The 13,442-nt window shown below is 47.6% G+C and overlaps 1 protein-coding gene across 1 annotated transcript; it reads left to right on the top strand.

The window, feature by feature from the left end:
• Nucleotides 1–2,737: 2,737 nt before the first annotated feature.
• On the top strand, nt 2,738–13,066 carry LOC124694351 (BAHD acyltransferase DCR-like). The gene is made up of 3 exons (XM_047227345.1): nt 2,738–3,190; nt 3,267–3,488; nt 12,273–13,066. The coding sequence occupies exons 1-3, from the start codon at nt 2,783–2,785 to the stop codon at nt 12,942–12,944; spliced, it is 1,302 nt and encodes a 433-aa protein (XP_047083301.1). The 5' UTR covers nt 2,738–2,782; the 3' UTR covers nt 12,945–13,066.
• The last annotated feature ends 376 nt before the right edge of the window (nt 13,067–13,442 follow it).

The following is a 13,442-nucleotide window of genomic DNA, read 5'->3' as shown; positions in this document are numbered from 1 at the left end:
CATCCACACCGACACTTGCATCCGACCTCCGCCGCCGCTGCCGACGGAGAGGGTGAAGAAGGTAAGCCCGCATCCTAGGCTCTGAGAGGAAACCATCAGAGTCTTGCTCCTTTGAGGACCTCGAAAGTAGCCTGCCGTGAACGACATCGCCATCTCCTTTGGGGATCGTCGGCCGGGGAGATTCCCCGTGCCCCTCAGAGCTTGACCTCGCCACCTCCAGCCGATCTTGACGGGGAAGAACAACGAAGCCACCGCCTTTAAACCGCGTTCCCTGCTCCAGGATAGTTGCCTTCTGGACAAGGCCGGCGGCCGCCGCCGACCAACTCCTGTACAACTCTCCCCTGATTCCCGGGCGGATTCGGAGCCAACCCCACCAAGGAAGCAGCAAACCGGGGAGAACAAAAACCCACTGCAGCGCCGCCGTTGCTGCCGCGACGCCGCCACCTGGGAAACAGGCTCGTACTCAAGATCGAGGATCCAGACCACGAAGACACAGGTATCTAGACCTTCCACCAGCGGGGAAGAGAGCTGCCCCAACAGGAAAAGATCTAAAACCAAATTATTCATCGCCGCCGCATCAACGCCGGCGGCCGGAAACCTAGCTAAGCAAGCCCCTAAGCCTACAGCTGTACAGATCCGCCCGCGGCGGCCGGCGACCCCTCTCACCCCAACGAAAGCAAGGCCATCAGGGGAGAGGAGCCGCCGTCGGCGGCAACGGAATACAGGTCGCAGCAAGCGAAAAGGAAGCTCTCTCTCGCTCTGTAGTGGAATGTGTTGGGGTGAGATGTGGGCGTTGCTTTCAGCGGCCTACGTGGCTGCTCCAAGCCGCGGAGGAGATTGCTATCAGCGATGGACATGCTTTCTACAAGGGGCTTTTCGCCTTGCTAAAAAGGGCGGCTAGCCTTGCTACAAGTGGCGACCAGAGTAGCTACCATGGTGGAGCGGGAAGCCATGCTACCGAAGGTGTGCGGTGGTGCTACAAGGGCAAATTAATGGTGTTGCTCAAAATGTGGATGTCAATGATGCTGCACCGCTGACATTGTGTCAGGGCTATCCGATGACGACTATGGCCACCGGAGGACCGACATCGGCATGCATGGAGGCGGATACGTGGTGTGGGAAGAGGATTCTGCATCGGTGATGGCTTGATGGGTTCTCCAGCGACGGCTTGGACGGGGTTCTCTAGCAACGCCTACAACGGGTTCTCCAGTGATGATATTACCTCATGGGAAGAGCGATGTTGGCATGGGACAGGGAAGATAGCGGAGGCGTGGCAACACCATGTGCGTTGAGGAACAATTTGTAATTCATTTTTTTAGGGATTTTTTTAGGGGAGGGGGAGGGGGAAGGGGGACACCTATGTCTCGCTCAGCAGTCAGCACTGCCCTATATATACAGTGCTCCGGTGCTCCCCTTGGTAAAATTCTGGCCACGTAAAATACAAGGATGGTGGAGATCTTCCCATACCCCTTTATAAACGGGAGCATGATCCTAGAAAATTAAGAATCTTACATGTATGTACAACCCTCTAGTGGCCTGTATGGCTCGCAATGTCTTGTAAGATTTTTTTCTGTATGTATGGTGTACTACTACGGTCAGTATGGTGTACGAAGCCTACCCCACCACGCTGGTCGATTCACCATAGGAAGAATCACAGGCACACTAGCAGGAGAACCTGACCATCCCAACGCCTCAATAGGACTAGATTTGCCAGGAACAGAGGGTACCCTCCATGGATTGACTGACAGATTTGGAGCGGCCAACGATATCACCGCCGATGGCGAAGACGAAGTAGGTCCCTACCGGCATAGCGATTTCCTCGTCCGGCAGCTCCGCTGTCTGATCCCAACGGATGCTTACACAACCAACAGGTTTCAAAAGCTAGGATGCACGACGTGGCGCGGTAGTTACGCAACTGAGATGGTTACCTGATGATGACGTGACCTCTTTTTTTCCTAACTCGGTATATGTATGGCGTATGTATACAACTTAACGTCGATGCATCTTTCCATGGCGACTGTAATGCAGGTGCGGTGGCGGCTGTGATACGAGACTTCCAGGGAGGTTTTTTGGCGGCTAGATATGCCTTTGTACCGCATGTGGCTTCAGCTAGCTTAGCAGAAGCAATGGCAATGAGAGAGGGACTATCTCTTGCCAATGATATGGGTTGCAATGATCTTATAGCTGAATCTGACTCAGCGGAAACGATTGAAGCATGCACAGGGGAGCAAAACTGGTGGAGTGACTCTTCTGCAATTTTTGCGGATATTGTCGACCTTTCAAGTACAATTGATAAAGTTAGTTTCATCTACTGTCCGAGGGAAGCAAATAAGGTGGCTCATGAGTTAGCGAAGTTTAGTTATTTGAATAATCAATCATGTAATCGGGTCGATGAACCCCCTAGCTTCCTTTTAGATTTTCTCATCAATGATGTAACTATACTTTGATTTTGTGGGGCACCAAGTTTCAGACGCACTCTTTTCCTTACCAGGGTACCAAAGGGGACTGGAAGGTTTTTAATGAGGCGGCTTGCTAGCTTAATATATTATGGTTTCAAAAAAAAAACATATATATATGGGCTGGATATGGATTTCGGTAAGCCTAAGATAGGAAAACAAAAAAAAATATAACTCCTCAACTTTGGTTAGGGGAGCACTGAGCAGGGCTCCTAGCCTCCTATATATATTTGCAAGGTGTGTGTTTCTTCTGTCCATGTCTCAGCTCTGCAAGAAGGATTGCAGCAGCGTGCTTTATTAGTCTTGAACGTGTCGTGCGTCCAAGTATGAATACTTCCACCGTCGCGCTTCCAGCCGGCGGTGCGCCGCTCCCGGCACCGGGCCGGAGAGTCCTGTTGTCTGCCTTGGACGTGTACTGGGTCGCGCTGCCTCCTGTTCGCTGCGTCTTCCTGTTCCAGTCTCCTCCCAGCGTCCAGTTCACGGACGTCGTAAGCGCCCTGAGGTCCTCCCTGGAGCGGGTGCTCCCGGCCTTCCACCCGTTCGCCGGCGTGCTAACCTACTCGCCCGACTCGCACGCCCTGTCCATCGTCCTCCCAGAGGCCTGCGGCGTCGCGTTCGTGGAGGCCAAGACGGACCTCGAGTTGGATAACCTCGTCGACGACGACGATGTGCTCCGGCAGCTTTCTCCAGACATCCACCGGGACGAGCTCCCGGCGCCCGTGATGGCGGTGCAGGTACGTACGTACCCTTATGTCCTTAGGTGTCGATTCTTCATAGCTCAAGATATCTTTCTTGCATGCGGTGGCGCAGGTGACGGAGATCGTCGGAGGCGTGGCAGTGGGGATGGCGGTGCATCACTGCGCAGCCGATGGGCGCGGCCAGCTGCGGTTCTTGGAAATGTGGACGGCCACGGCGCGCGGCCAGGTGTGTCCTGGGCCGGAGCCGCTGCATGACCGGAGACTGGTGCGCTTCCACGGAGACGACGACCTTGCCAGGTTATACTTGCAGCAACTCGCGCCGGACTTGCCCAGGGTGAGCGCTCCCAGTCCTAATTTCTAACTCGCCTGACCCGTCCGACCACAACACATGCATGATTTTAATGGGATCGTTCAGCAAAACTGAAATAATCAAGCTTGCTCAATAAATTGTGTTCAGGCGCACCTAAACTTCTACTTTATATGCAGAAATTTAAGAAGATATTACATCCAAATTACTCATGAGTAATAAGGTGGAGTATTGATTTAGAACCGAGGAATGTTTTGGTTGGTTGCATATGCTCACTTCATTTTAAAATGCATATTCGATACATTTTGAAATGCTAAAAGTTTCAAACGAAAATTTCACGTGTATATCTTCACATGGTACGTCCGGTCGTCTGCACAAAGTCTTTTCATAAAAAATCGATTTGTTAACTGAGCTGTGGAAAAAATATAAAATTTGGTGCTAAAGATAAGACTTTTTATGACACATGATGGCTTTTTAATCGAACATATGGACATAGTTTTTCACAAAATTGTACAAACACACATAATTATCGAGATGTACATCCCAAAAATTTCATAATTTTTTTCTAGCAATTAGAAATATATAATTTAGGTGTAAGAGGTATATGCAACCGAAAGCCGAATTGATTTTTCGAGTGATACAGGGCCAGAAAGTGCCAAAATTAGCATGACGGGGCGCCATTAGATCCAAGGGTGCATGCATTTGCCCAAAGAAGTTGTGTGAAAGTTGGCAGGCCCCACAGAAAATAATAGTCGTGAAGTGCTTTATTTTTTTTAGATTCACATGGAGACAGTACCTCCCAGGTTTCATTTATAGCATAAACGAAGAAAGATCCAGAACAAACTTAAACGCGAAACAAAGCTGCAGCTTTTTACCGGACCCAAATGTGCACATTTGCTAAACAACGCTCGACTATTTATTATTTCGGCCGCAGTCAAACCTCCTGTCCAACTGATTCATCACTGGCCCGGGTTGAACATTGCCAGGTCGGCATATTTTATAGATTTCGTTCGCAGTTTTTAATTTCTTAACTTTCTTCATCTGTAGGCATGGTTAGGTTAGTTATTAGGAAGTAACATATAGAGTAGTAATAAGGATATAGACGGAACTTTCTTCATGCATCAAAAAAATTGTAGTAATTAAAAAAACAAAATAATGAATCTTCCTGTCATCTAAAGATGATCAAGTTTGTACTCGTAAAAAAAAGTTTGGAAACGAAATGATTTCCATGGTCTTCTGGGCAAAAAATATTTATGACAAATATATAGTGAATAGTACCTGGTCATGGGACGTTTTGAGTTTTTTTTACCTAGGATACAATGAAAGTAATTTCCTAGGAAAATATTCCATTTCAAGTACAATACCTGATCATATTTGATTTCCAAAAAGTCCAAAAAAATTTAACCTTTTTTTATATATTTTTTAATTTTTCCAATTATGGGGGTGTGTGGGGCACCCGAGAGCCACTCTGTATTTCTCGCAGTGTTGGAAAAGACGACGCCTAGGAGACGCTTACTCACGCTTAAGCACTAGGCGATGGGCAAACGCCTCGCCTAGGACATAAGAGAAAGTCTAGGAAGGGCAACCATGAAATTGTCTTCACCATGAAGAAATCATGACATATTTCACGGTTGCGACATATGGGCCATGTTCTAATGGTAGTTGATAGTAATTTACTCATTAACATGCTCTAAATTAATGTATATTCGCATCCTATTTACACACTTTATAGTACAAACTATATGCCCGTCTAGGCTGCGCCTAGGACGCTTAAGCACCGCCTAGGCACTAGGAGAATGCCAATCGCCTCGCTTACGCCTAGCGCTTTTTCCAACCTTATTTTCTCACCAAGGATATATTACTATCTCTGTAATAAATAATAACATACGAAAATTAAGTGAATATGACGGCGTCCAAAATAAAATATTTGTCCACTGCGCTCAAGATTTATGAGGTCTCTAAAAGAAATAAAAAAAAGATGTGTCCAAGACGCGCTTGACAGAGACAAATGGATTTTCTGACATCTTGGTCAACAACTTTACGGTGAAGCACAGTCTCAGTTTGTTAACCTTTAAGGATCGCTTCAGGGAATTTCCCTCACCTCGGGAACCGACGACACCATCTCCTGGACCCTCAGTCCTTCAGGATCCTACACCACAGAATCAGACTGCATGCCTAGTTCATGAGATCAATTCCATGATCTTTCACGAGTATTGTCTTGAACGTATGAGTGTCTCCAAAATGCCGCTTCTTCGCTTGGATGGCCATCTGTAATAGAATGTGGACCTCGGATCGTCTAGCAATACATTGGTGAGTTGACTTTGACCAAAAACTATTCATACCAAAATTTTGAAACCACCTTTTAACACCAGAAATCTGTGTTCTACAAGGAAAACAAGCTAAAATAGGTTAATACGGTTTGAATCACTGCATAACCGAGACTTGCGTAGCTACCCATGCGGGTAGCAAATGCACGACCCGCTACCCACATAGGTAGCTAGGCACCCTGCATTATACGAAGATTCAAGCCATACTAACTTATTTTAGGTTGTTTTCCTAGTAGAACGCAGATTTCTTGTGTATAAAACTGGTTTCCAAATTTTGGTTAGAACTCTTTTTTCATTGTTAACTCACTATTAAAAAATTCAACGTAAAATATGTTGGTGAGTTAACTTTGGCTAAAAAATATTCATACCAAAATTTTGAAACCACTTTTTTACACCAGCAATATGCGTTCTACAACGGAAACAAGTTAAAAATAGGTGAATACAGTTTGAATCACTGCATCACCTAGACGCCCACATGGGTAGCAAATACACTCTCATATAGAAACCTAATATTTGTAGCAACGAATATGAATTCTATTTCTCGTGCACTTTAAATCTTTTTGTCAAACTTGCGACTATATTAATTGTATATCTATGTTCTCAGGTACTGCGTATGTGAATTTCTACATCTTTGTACTATTCACAAAATATAAATACATGTTTATTGAGGTTGATGTACATATTATTATTTATATTTTGTATGCTACTATGTAAAAATACTTTATCATATTAATTTATGGAGATAATAAAACAAAAGAAATCAGGAGGAATTGAAGACCACTAATCTATACCGTTTCCAAGTTATGCTTTAATGACAGAACCATTAACTTCATTATTTGTAGGGAGTACAAAGTCTATATTAGCCTTGAGTGCACGTCTGCTAGCCTATTACCTACCAAGCCATAAAACTATCGGTTTTGTTAGTTCTTAGCTAGGTGCTAAATATGCTTAGTCAACTCCCACACCATTCGATCACATCCCGATTCAAGCATATGAGTTGCAACTGACCTTTTTTTAGTCGCAAGTGGGGTTGCAATTGAGATTGTTTTAATTGCAATGGAAATGGAACTAAGAAAAATTCTCCTGACCTTTTGATTTGTTTCGTGATTTGTGCTAGTCAAAAATTACAACTGCGATTTAATAGCATCATCTGTCATGTTCTCAGTGAACTTAGAACTTGTCACTTGTTAACCACTGGATTACTTGAAATAAACGACCCATATCATTCGGGATGCATCTTCAAACTTCCATTAGGTTTTACAAGTTGGGTAGCATGCATGTAAATCAAGGCAAAGAGAAGTGCAATTTATGTTTTAAACTCCTACAGAATCCATTCATAATATTGAGTGAGGGTTTTCACCTTTTTTATGCTTACATATTCGGATTTGCTGTTTGGAAGTCGACCGAACCTTGTGGCATCGGTCGAATGTGTTTGTAGCGACGACAAGGCCCTCACGACTCATTTTGCGGGCCTGGACATTGTTTTTACGCAATCGATTTCTGTATATGGTAGATTTTCGGATCTGCCAGCAGTCATGTTTTTTTGACCTCCTTTAACGAGATGGAAACAATAGTTCATAAGTGGGGATGGGGCTGGCAGGCTGAGCATGTCCCCTTCCTCTCTAAATTTGAGGTGTTTGGATGTGTGGGAAAGCCAGTGAGATGAGGATGCAGCCGAACAATATTACTTGAACCATAAATTCCGATAATATGTGGCAATGTCTACCTTTTCGAATATTTATAGTTTAAAAATATATTGAATAGTGAGTCTAATAAAACTAAGTTAGTGTTTTAGATTCGGAAATTCAATTCGGCTCCTGGGTGCATATGTTCTTGTACAAAATTTGTGAAATTTAAAGTTGTTTGACTTGAGATAAAATTAGAATTTCCTGTTCTTTGTTACGTGGGGAATGGGGAGTAGGAGAGAGATTTGAAGTAACACGTGGCGGCTACAATTTTCATACAGACCCCTTACAATGCTCGCCCTAAAGAACCTGATATTTGAGGATAAGGCGTGAATATTTACCAAACACACCCTAGAACAAAAAGTAGAAAAGCAATCCGGTCCTTGGACTTCTCCGCCACCGCTCGCCGGCATCCTCGAAGCGTCGCCGCCGAGGAACATGGAGAGGTCGCTCACACTCCTTCTTCCGGCGAAGAACCGCCGCCTCTGGCCACCTCCAAGCCGCCGGGAACGAATCACGTGGCGACGACGAAGCGTCGAGCTCCAGCAGAGGCGGAGGAAGGCCTCCACCATGGAGGTAGAACAAGGGCCGCCTTGTCGGCCGTAGATTTCATCGGCCATGGTGCCGACTGCGTGGTTGCTCGCGTTGTTAATGAATCACCGAAGAAAGAGCCGGCGCCATATAGGGAAGACCACCTCTCCACCCCTTCTTCTCCCTTCGCCTCCACGGCTGGACAGAGAAAGAAGCAGGACAGAGCAGCATCTCCCAAGATAGCTCTAGCCAACCCTACAAGTCGCACTCTTAGCAAGGGAAGAAGAAGCAGAAACAACGCCAGATCCCTCCTCGCTTCCACGGCCAGCTAGGGAACAAAACTTGCTAATGACTTCAACGCCGCCGCACTTCTTCTCCTCGCTACCTCGGCCGGGCAGCCTCCAACTGCTTGCATAGAGAGACACCTAAATAGCCCTTTACTGAGGGAGATCCCAGAGCAGAAGAACCTCCGCGCTTGCCCCAACCATCGGAGCTCGCCGCCGCAGTTCTACCGCTGGAAGAACCAGATCCTAGCCAAAGATCTAGTAGCCCTACTCCTAAAAAACCAGCAAACAGCCGAAAAACTTACTCCTACTCCTAGATCCTACTCCACAGCCTCTCCTCCGCCATCTCCGTCCGGCTGATCCGACAGAGATAGCTCGGGGTCAGCCTGGCCAAAGGAGGTCAACTCTCAGAGACGGAGGGTGGAGAAAGGGGAGGGGAGGGGAGGAGCGGTCTCTCTTTCGAAATCTGAAAAGAAGCTTTAGTTGAGGCAGCAAAGCGTAACTAGGAGAAAGATTTTCACCGCATGCTTCTAGCTAGGTTGGCGGTGCCCTGCTCCACTCGTCAAGCAGCGGTGCGTGACGGCTTAGGGAAACGGCAGTGTAGCCGAGCCGTGAGAAGATCAGTTGCTGTTGCCATGGGCAAATCTGCGGTACACAATGTCTACTAATAAGTTACGAATCGGTAGTGTTGGTAGGTCATAAAAACCGGAACAAATTTCCGTCCGTCAAATAAACCGATCTAATATTTCTTTACTATTAGGCGGCGATCGGCGGTGGTCCGTACGTCAAAAACCAGCACGCAACTTCCGTACGTAAAAAAAACCAGTCCTTCGATTGGAGAACCAGATCAAAGCGGCCTAAACAAAGCACCGATTGAGGGGAGTCGGTTTCCGTTCCTCTTTCTCTCAACCGGGCCCTTCTCCGATTCTCACCGACCGCCGCAAGGCTGCCGCCATCGGTCTCCATGGCGAGGATGTGTCAGGCTGATTGCCCCAAACCGATCTCTTCGTCCGACTCCTCTGGCCGCGCGCAGGAGATGGAGGCGTATTCGGCAGTCGGCACATGCGCGGGGTGGTGTCGGGGCACCCGATTCGGTCGTGGTCGGGCGAGTTGGAGCAAGCCGCCGAGATGCTGGAGGTAGTCGGCTCCGCTAGGGGATGAGCGAGGTCTGGGCTTCGTCGAGGTAGGAGGTGCTGTGCAGGGCAGGGCCAACCACATCGGAGAGGAGGCGGGGGCTCGGATGCGGAACGGGTCGACCACCCTCGTCCTCTTCTTCCTCTGTCGCGCCAGGCGCATAGAGCATCACCACGTCGTCTGCTCCGACGCGTCGTTGACCTGCTCGGCTCTGTCCCTGCGTCTCTCACTTCGATGAGCGATCCCGGTTTTTGCGTGTCCCCAGAGAAGCCAAAGTATGTGGCGCTGGCGCTGCCCGCGAACCGGGAGGTCCTGTACCGCGGCCGCTCCATGCTCACCGCCGCTCCTAATAGCCAGAGGCTGCCTAAAGCGACGACGAGCTTGGATTAGCTCTGCTTCTATGGCTCATCTACGCTTCTGTGATCCTATGCAGGAACACGGGCTATTCTGAAAACTTGCTGAATTAGGGTTGGTGTCTCCTTTCTAGAAAGTGATACTACTAAACCTGCGATAACTCTCTGAGGTGGTACTATGGAGTTACCAATCTCCATCTATCTGTTTTGTACAACAGAAAATTTGTGGAAACAAGCTAATGTGTACTGTGCTATACAATAAATTTACTTGTTTATATTTTACAACATTGATTCCTACTGCTACTGTTAAGCTGAAGATTGCAATTTTAAAGCATCAGCATAGTACTAATGCGTGTCAACTAGGAGTAGGTGGTAATTAGCTAACTGAAGAAAACACAAAGTACCCCTCTACGCGTAGATACTTCGAAGGAAGAAAAGGATCAAAACAAAAGCTAGCATTGACTCAGAGGAGAACGTAGATGATGTATCTTTTGTATGGTGAATATGATGATAATGGATAAAATCGACCTATTTGTTTTATTGCTAACTAATCATAAAAGCGTGCTCAGGAATGCTCATATTCCATCAGCAATGAATCCACAAGCAATGGCACTCCGTGAAAAGCACAGCGCCCAGCTATTTTGAGGTGGAAACAGATTGTAAACTATTGGTTTACCTCTGCAGCACAAGGCATCAACATCGAGTGGAAGTCGATGAAAACACCTACGGAATGAACATAATTTTAGTGCATCCATTTAGTTTATTAACCATATGTTTAAAGCGTCACATAGAAACGAGGGGTGTGGAGAGGAAAACCTGAGATCCGCTGCAACGCGCGGGCATGGGGTGGGGAAAATGAGCTCCACCAAGAGGGCGAGGGAAGAAGAACCGCGCTGTACGGGAACAAGCCATCGATGGGTCGAGGAGCCCCTGCGAGGAGCTCATCGTGCAGGCGCACCCGAGTGCGAACGGAGTAGTCACACGCAACAGGTGGGAATAGTTTTTCTGACAAAAATCGGTGGAGATAGTTAGAGATTTAGAAAGGGCCATAACTGTGTACATGGGAGCCGGTCCACGGCGGGGCGTGCGGGGGCAGCCTCGACACAAACACAGATTCCCTAGGTGAATGGGAGCATTTTCCAGAGAACATACCCTACTACGGAATCGCGCAAGGCGCTGACGGCCGGAAACCCTCGGCGTAGCCACAACGGGCCGTCGACGTTGGCTACGCCGAGGGCAGCCATTGGCGTAGCTCCTCGGCGAAGATCCTCCTTGGCAGAGCCATGTGGACCGTCGGTGTAGACCTATCCCTCGGTATAGCTCGTATACGCGGACGGCCACGATGGGCCCTCAGCGTCTAGACCCTCGGCGCAGGCCACACAGTCTGTCAAATTGAAAAGAATTTTTTAATTTTCTTTAATCTCTCACATGGATCAGTTTAACTCTAAGTACACTTAATCTTAAGTCAAATTACACTCATGGTCAAACTTCCCAATATGGTGACCCATCCTCACACTGCTGCAGCCCTAGTATGGTTAACTTTTTTGTTCCTTCCGGTTGAGCTTCCAGAAAAAACAAAACATTATCGATAATAGTACCATATTAATCATATTAACCCTTAGACAGTGATATCAGAACTCTTTATTATTTTGAATTTTAAACAATTATTTAAATAAACATTAATGGTCAAGTAATAATAATCTTTATGCAAAATGCAATTATTAATTTTATATTTTTTTTAAAAAATAAAAATATAAAATCCAGAATTTCATGCAAAAACTAAAATCTTCCTACTTTCATATTTCCATTTGGAATTTCTGGCAAAAGATAATGCCATTGTTTTCAAGAAATATTTTTTTTACAAAAAAACGAAATTCAAAGTTGTTAATAAAGAAAAAAAAGGGCAGTGCGTGGAGGGAAAATAAGTTCAGGGCTACACCAAGGGTGGCCGTCGGCGTACGTAAAAGGAAAAAAAATGGCAGGAGGCTATGTTGAGGGCAGCCCTCTACGTAGCTCTAACAGCCTGGCTTTGGATGGGCGCCTGTTCAATCCTACACCAACAATACGAAGTGTGCCACCGACGGCTCTCTTTGCGGGCTGGCCTGGCCGGCCATACGCCGACAACCTAGATTTTTGGGTGTTGGCGTATCAGCAGGCGTCAGGCGGTCGCATAGTTTAAAATAGCCGGCTATAGCCGGGCTATAGCCCGCTATAGCCTTTCCCGCATGGTGCGGCTAACTGTATTAGCCCGCTAAAAGGTGTTAAAGTTCTTAAATAGCCGGCTATAGCCAGGCTATAGCCGGGTTATAGCTGTTTTGGGAGGCCGCGGCTATATCCTGTAGCCGGCTATTTTAAACATTGGGCGGTCGGCTTCTTGCGCCATTCCTGTAGTGCCCCTCGTACGTACAAGTACACCTGAGAAAATTGCAGATTTCAGCACCGAGCAAATGATAATGATTCTCTCAACATTTTGGCACATACTAACTCTCACCTGCAGGTTGCCCCAAAGGAGGATATCGCGCGGGAGCAGGGTCACGCTCTCAGCCGGCGGACCTTCACGTTTTCCGCGTCTGCAGTGCGGCGCCTAAAGCAGCGTCTCGCCGCGACCGCCAACACACGCACATATCCATCCACATTCGCCGCAATGGCGTCTCTTGGATGGGTGTCCATGGCGCGGGCTAGGGGATTCACGGACGACACCCGAGTATTTGTCGTCTTCCTTGCTGACTGTCGTGCTCATATGTCGCCACCGGTGCCAGGAGAATATGTCGGCAACAGCGTCGCTCTCTGCACAGCTTCTCTGAGCGGGTTGGAGCTCACTAGGCCGGAAGGACCGTCCATGGCGCTCCTAGCTATACAGGAGGCCGTTGCAGAGGTGAAGCGTGACCCACTCGTTGACCGTGCCCAGTGGTGCGCCAAATTCGCGGCCATCCCGCCAGGGCGCGGGGTCGTTCTGGCGGGGTCGCCGTGGTTCCACGCGTACGAAATGGACTTCGGTTTTGGAAGGCCGGCGAGGTTCCTGACGTCCATGAACCACGATGGCGAGATCATGCTCATTGCTGGGAGGGAGCCTGGTTCGGTTCAGTTGTCCGTGCTGATTGATGCTGAGAAGATGCCGGCACTCCATGCTACCTTCCAACTGGAGCGCCACGGCGATGCCAATGCCTGAATCGGAGAATTTCGGCTTTGAGGTTGTAATTCCATCATGTAATAAGTTCTACATGCGTGGTGGCTTTCAATAAGACATCCAACACAACACATGCAACAATTTTTCTACCAATAAAATATGGACGTGACTACAAAGTGGCTGAATCGGAGAATTTCGGCTCTAAGGTTGTAATTCCATCATGTAATAAGTTCCGGCTGGAGGGTGCAACCGTGACTAAAGCTGTCGGCAGGATAAGGACGCGTGGATGGACGCACTGCTCGATGAGATAAAGCATGTAGCGCACGATGTCCTGTCGGAGGAACAAGACAAAGCAGAAGCGGCGCCGTGCCTATAAAAGGAGCATCGATACGCCTTGGCAAGCAGACCAACAAGCCAACCTAGCAGGTAGGGAGAGTTTCATCCCCATGGATGGAGTAAAGGGTTGGAAAATCTCCCGTGGCGCAGCTTCTTAAAGATGTCGTAGGTGCACACGCCATACGGCATCTTCGGAAGTTGCGT

Source organism: Lolium rigidum, chromosome 3 (assembly GCF_022539505.1).
Source record: "Lolium rigidum isolate FL_2022 chromosome 3, APGP_CSIRO_Lrig_0.1, whole genome shotgun sequence".
NCBI classification, from domain to species: domain Eukaryota; kingdom Viridiplantae; phylum Streptophyta; class Magnoliopsida; order Poales; family Poaceae; genus Lolium; species Lolium rigidum.
Note: the sequence above shows the minus strand (reverse complement) of the source record. Positions and strands in the feature narration are given on the sequence as shown.

Excerpts from the sequence above, each read along its gene's own strand:
- LOC124694351 (XM_047227345.1), top strand. The coding sequence starts at position 2,783 with ATGAATACTTCCACCGTCGCGCTTCCAGCCGGCGGTGCGCCGCTCCCG. Across the intron at positions 3,191-3,266 it reads CGCCCGTGATGGCGGTGCAG|GTGACGGAGATCGTCGGAGG; the intron begins GTACGTACGTAC and ends GCGGTGGCGCAG. Across the intron at positions 3,489-12,272 it reads TCGCGCCGGACTTGCCCAGG|GTTGCCCCAAAGGAGGATAT; the intron begins GTGAGCGCTCCC and ends TCTCACCTGCAG.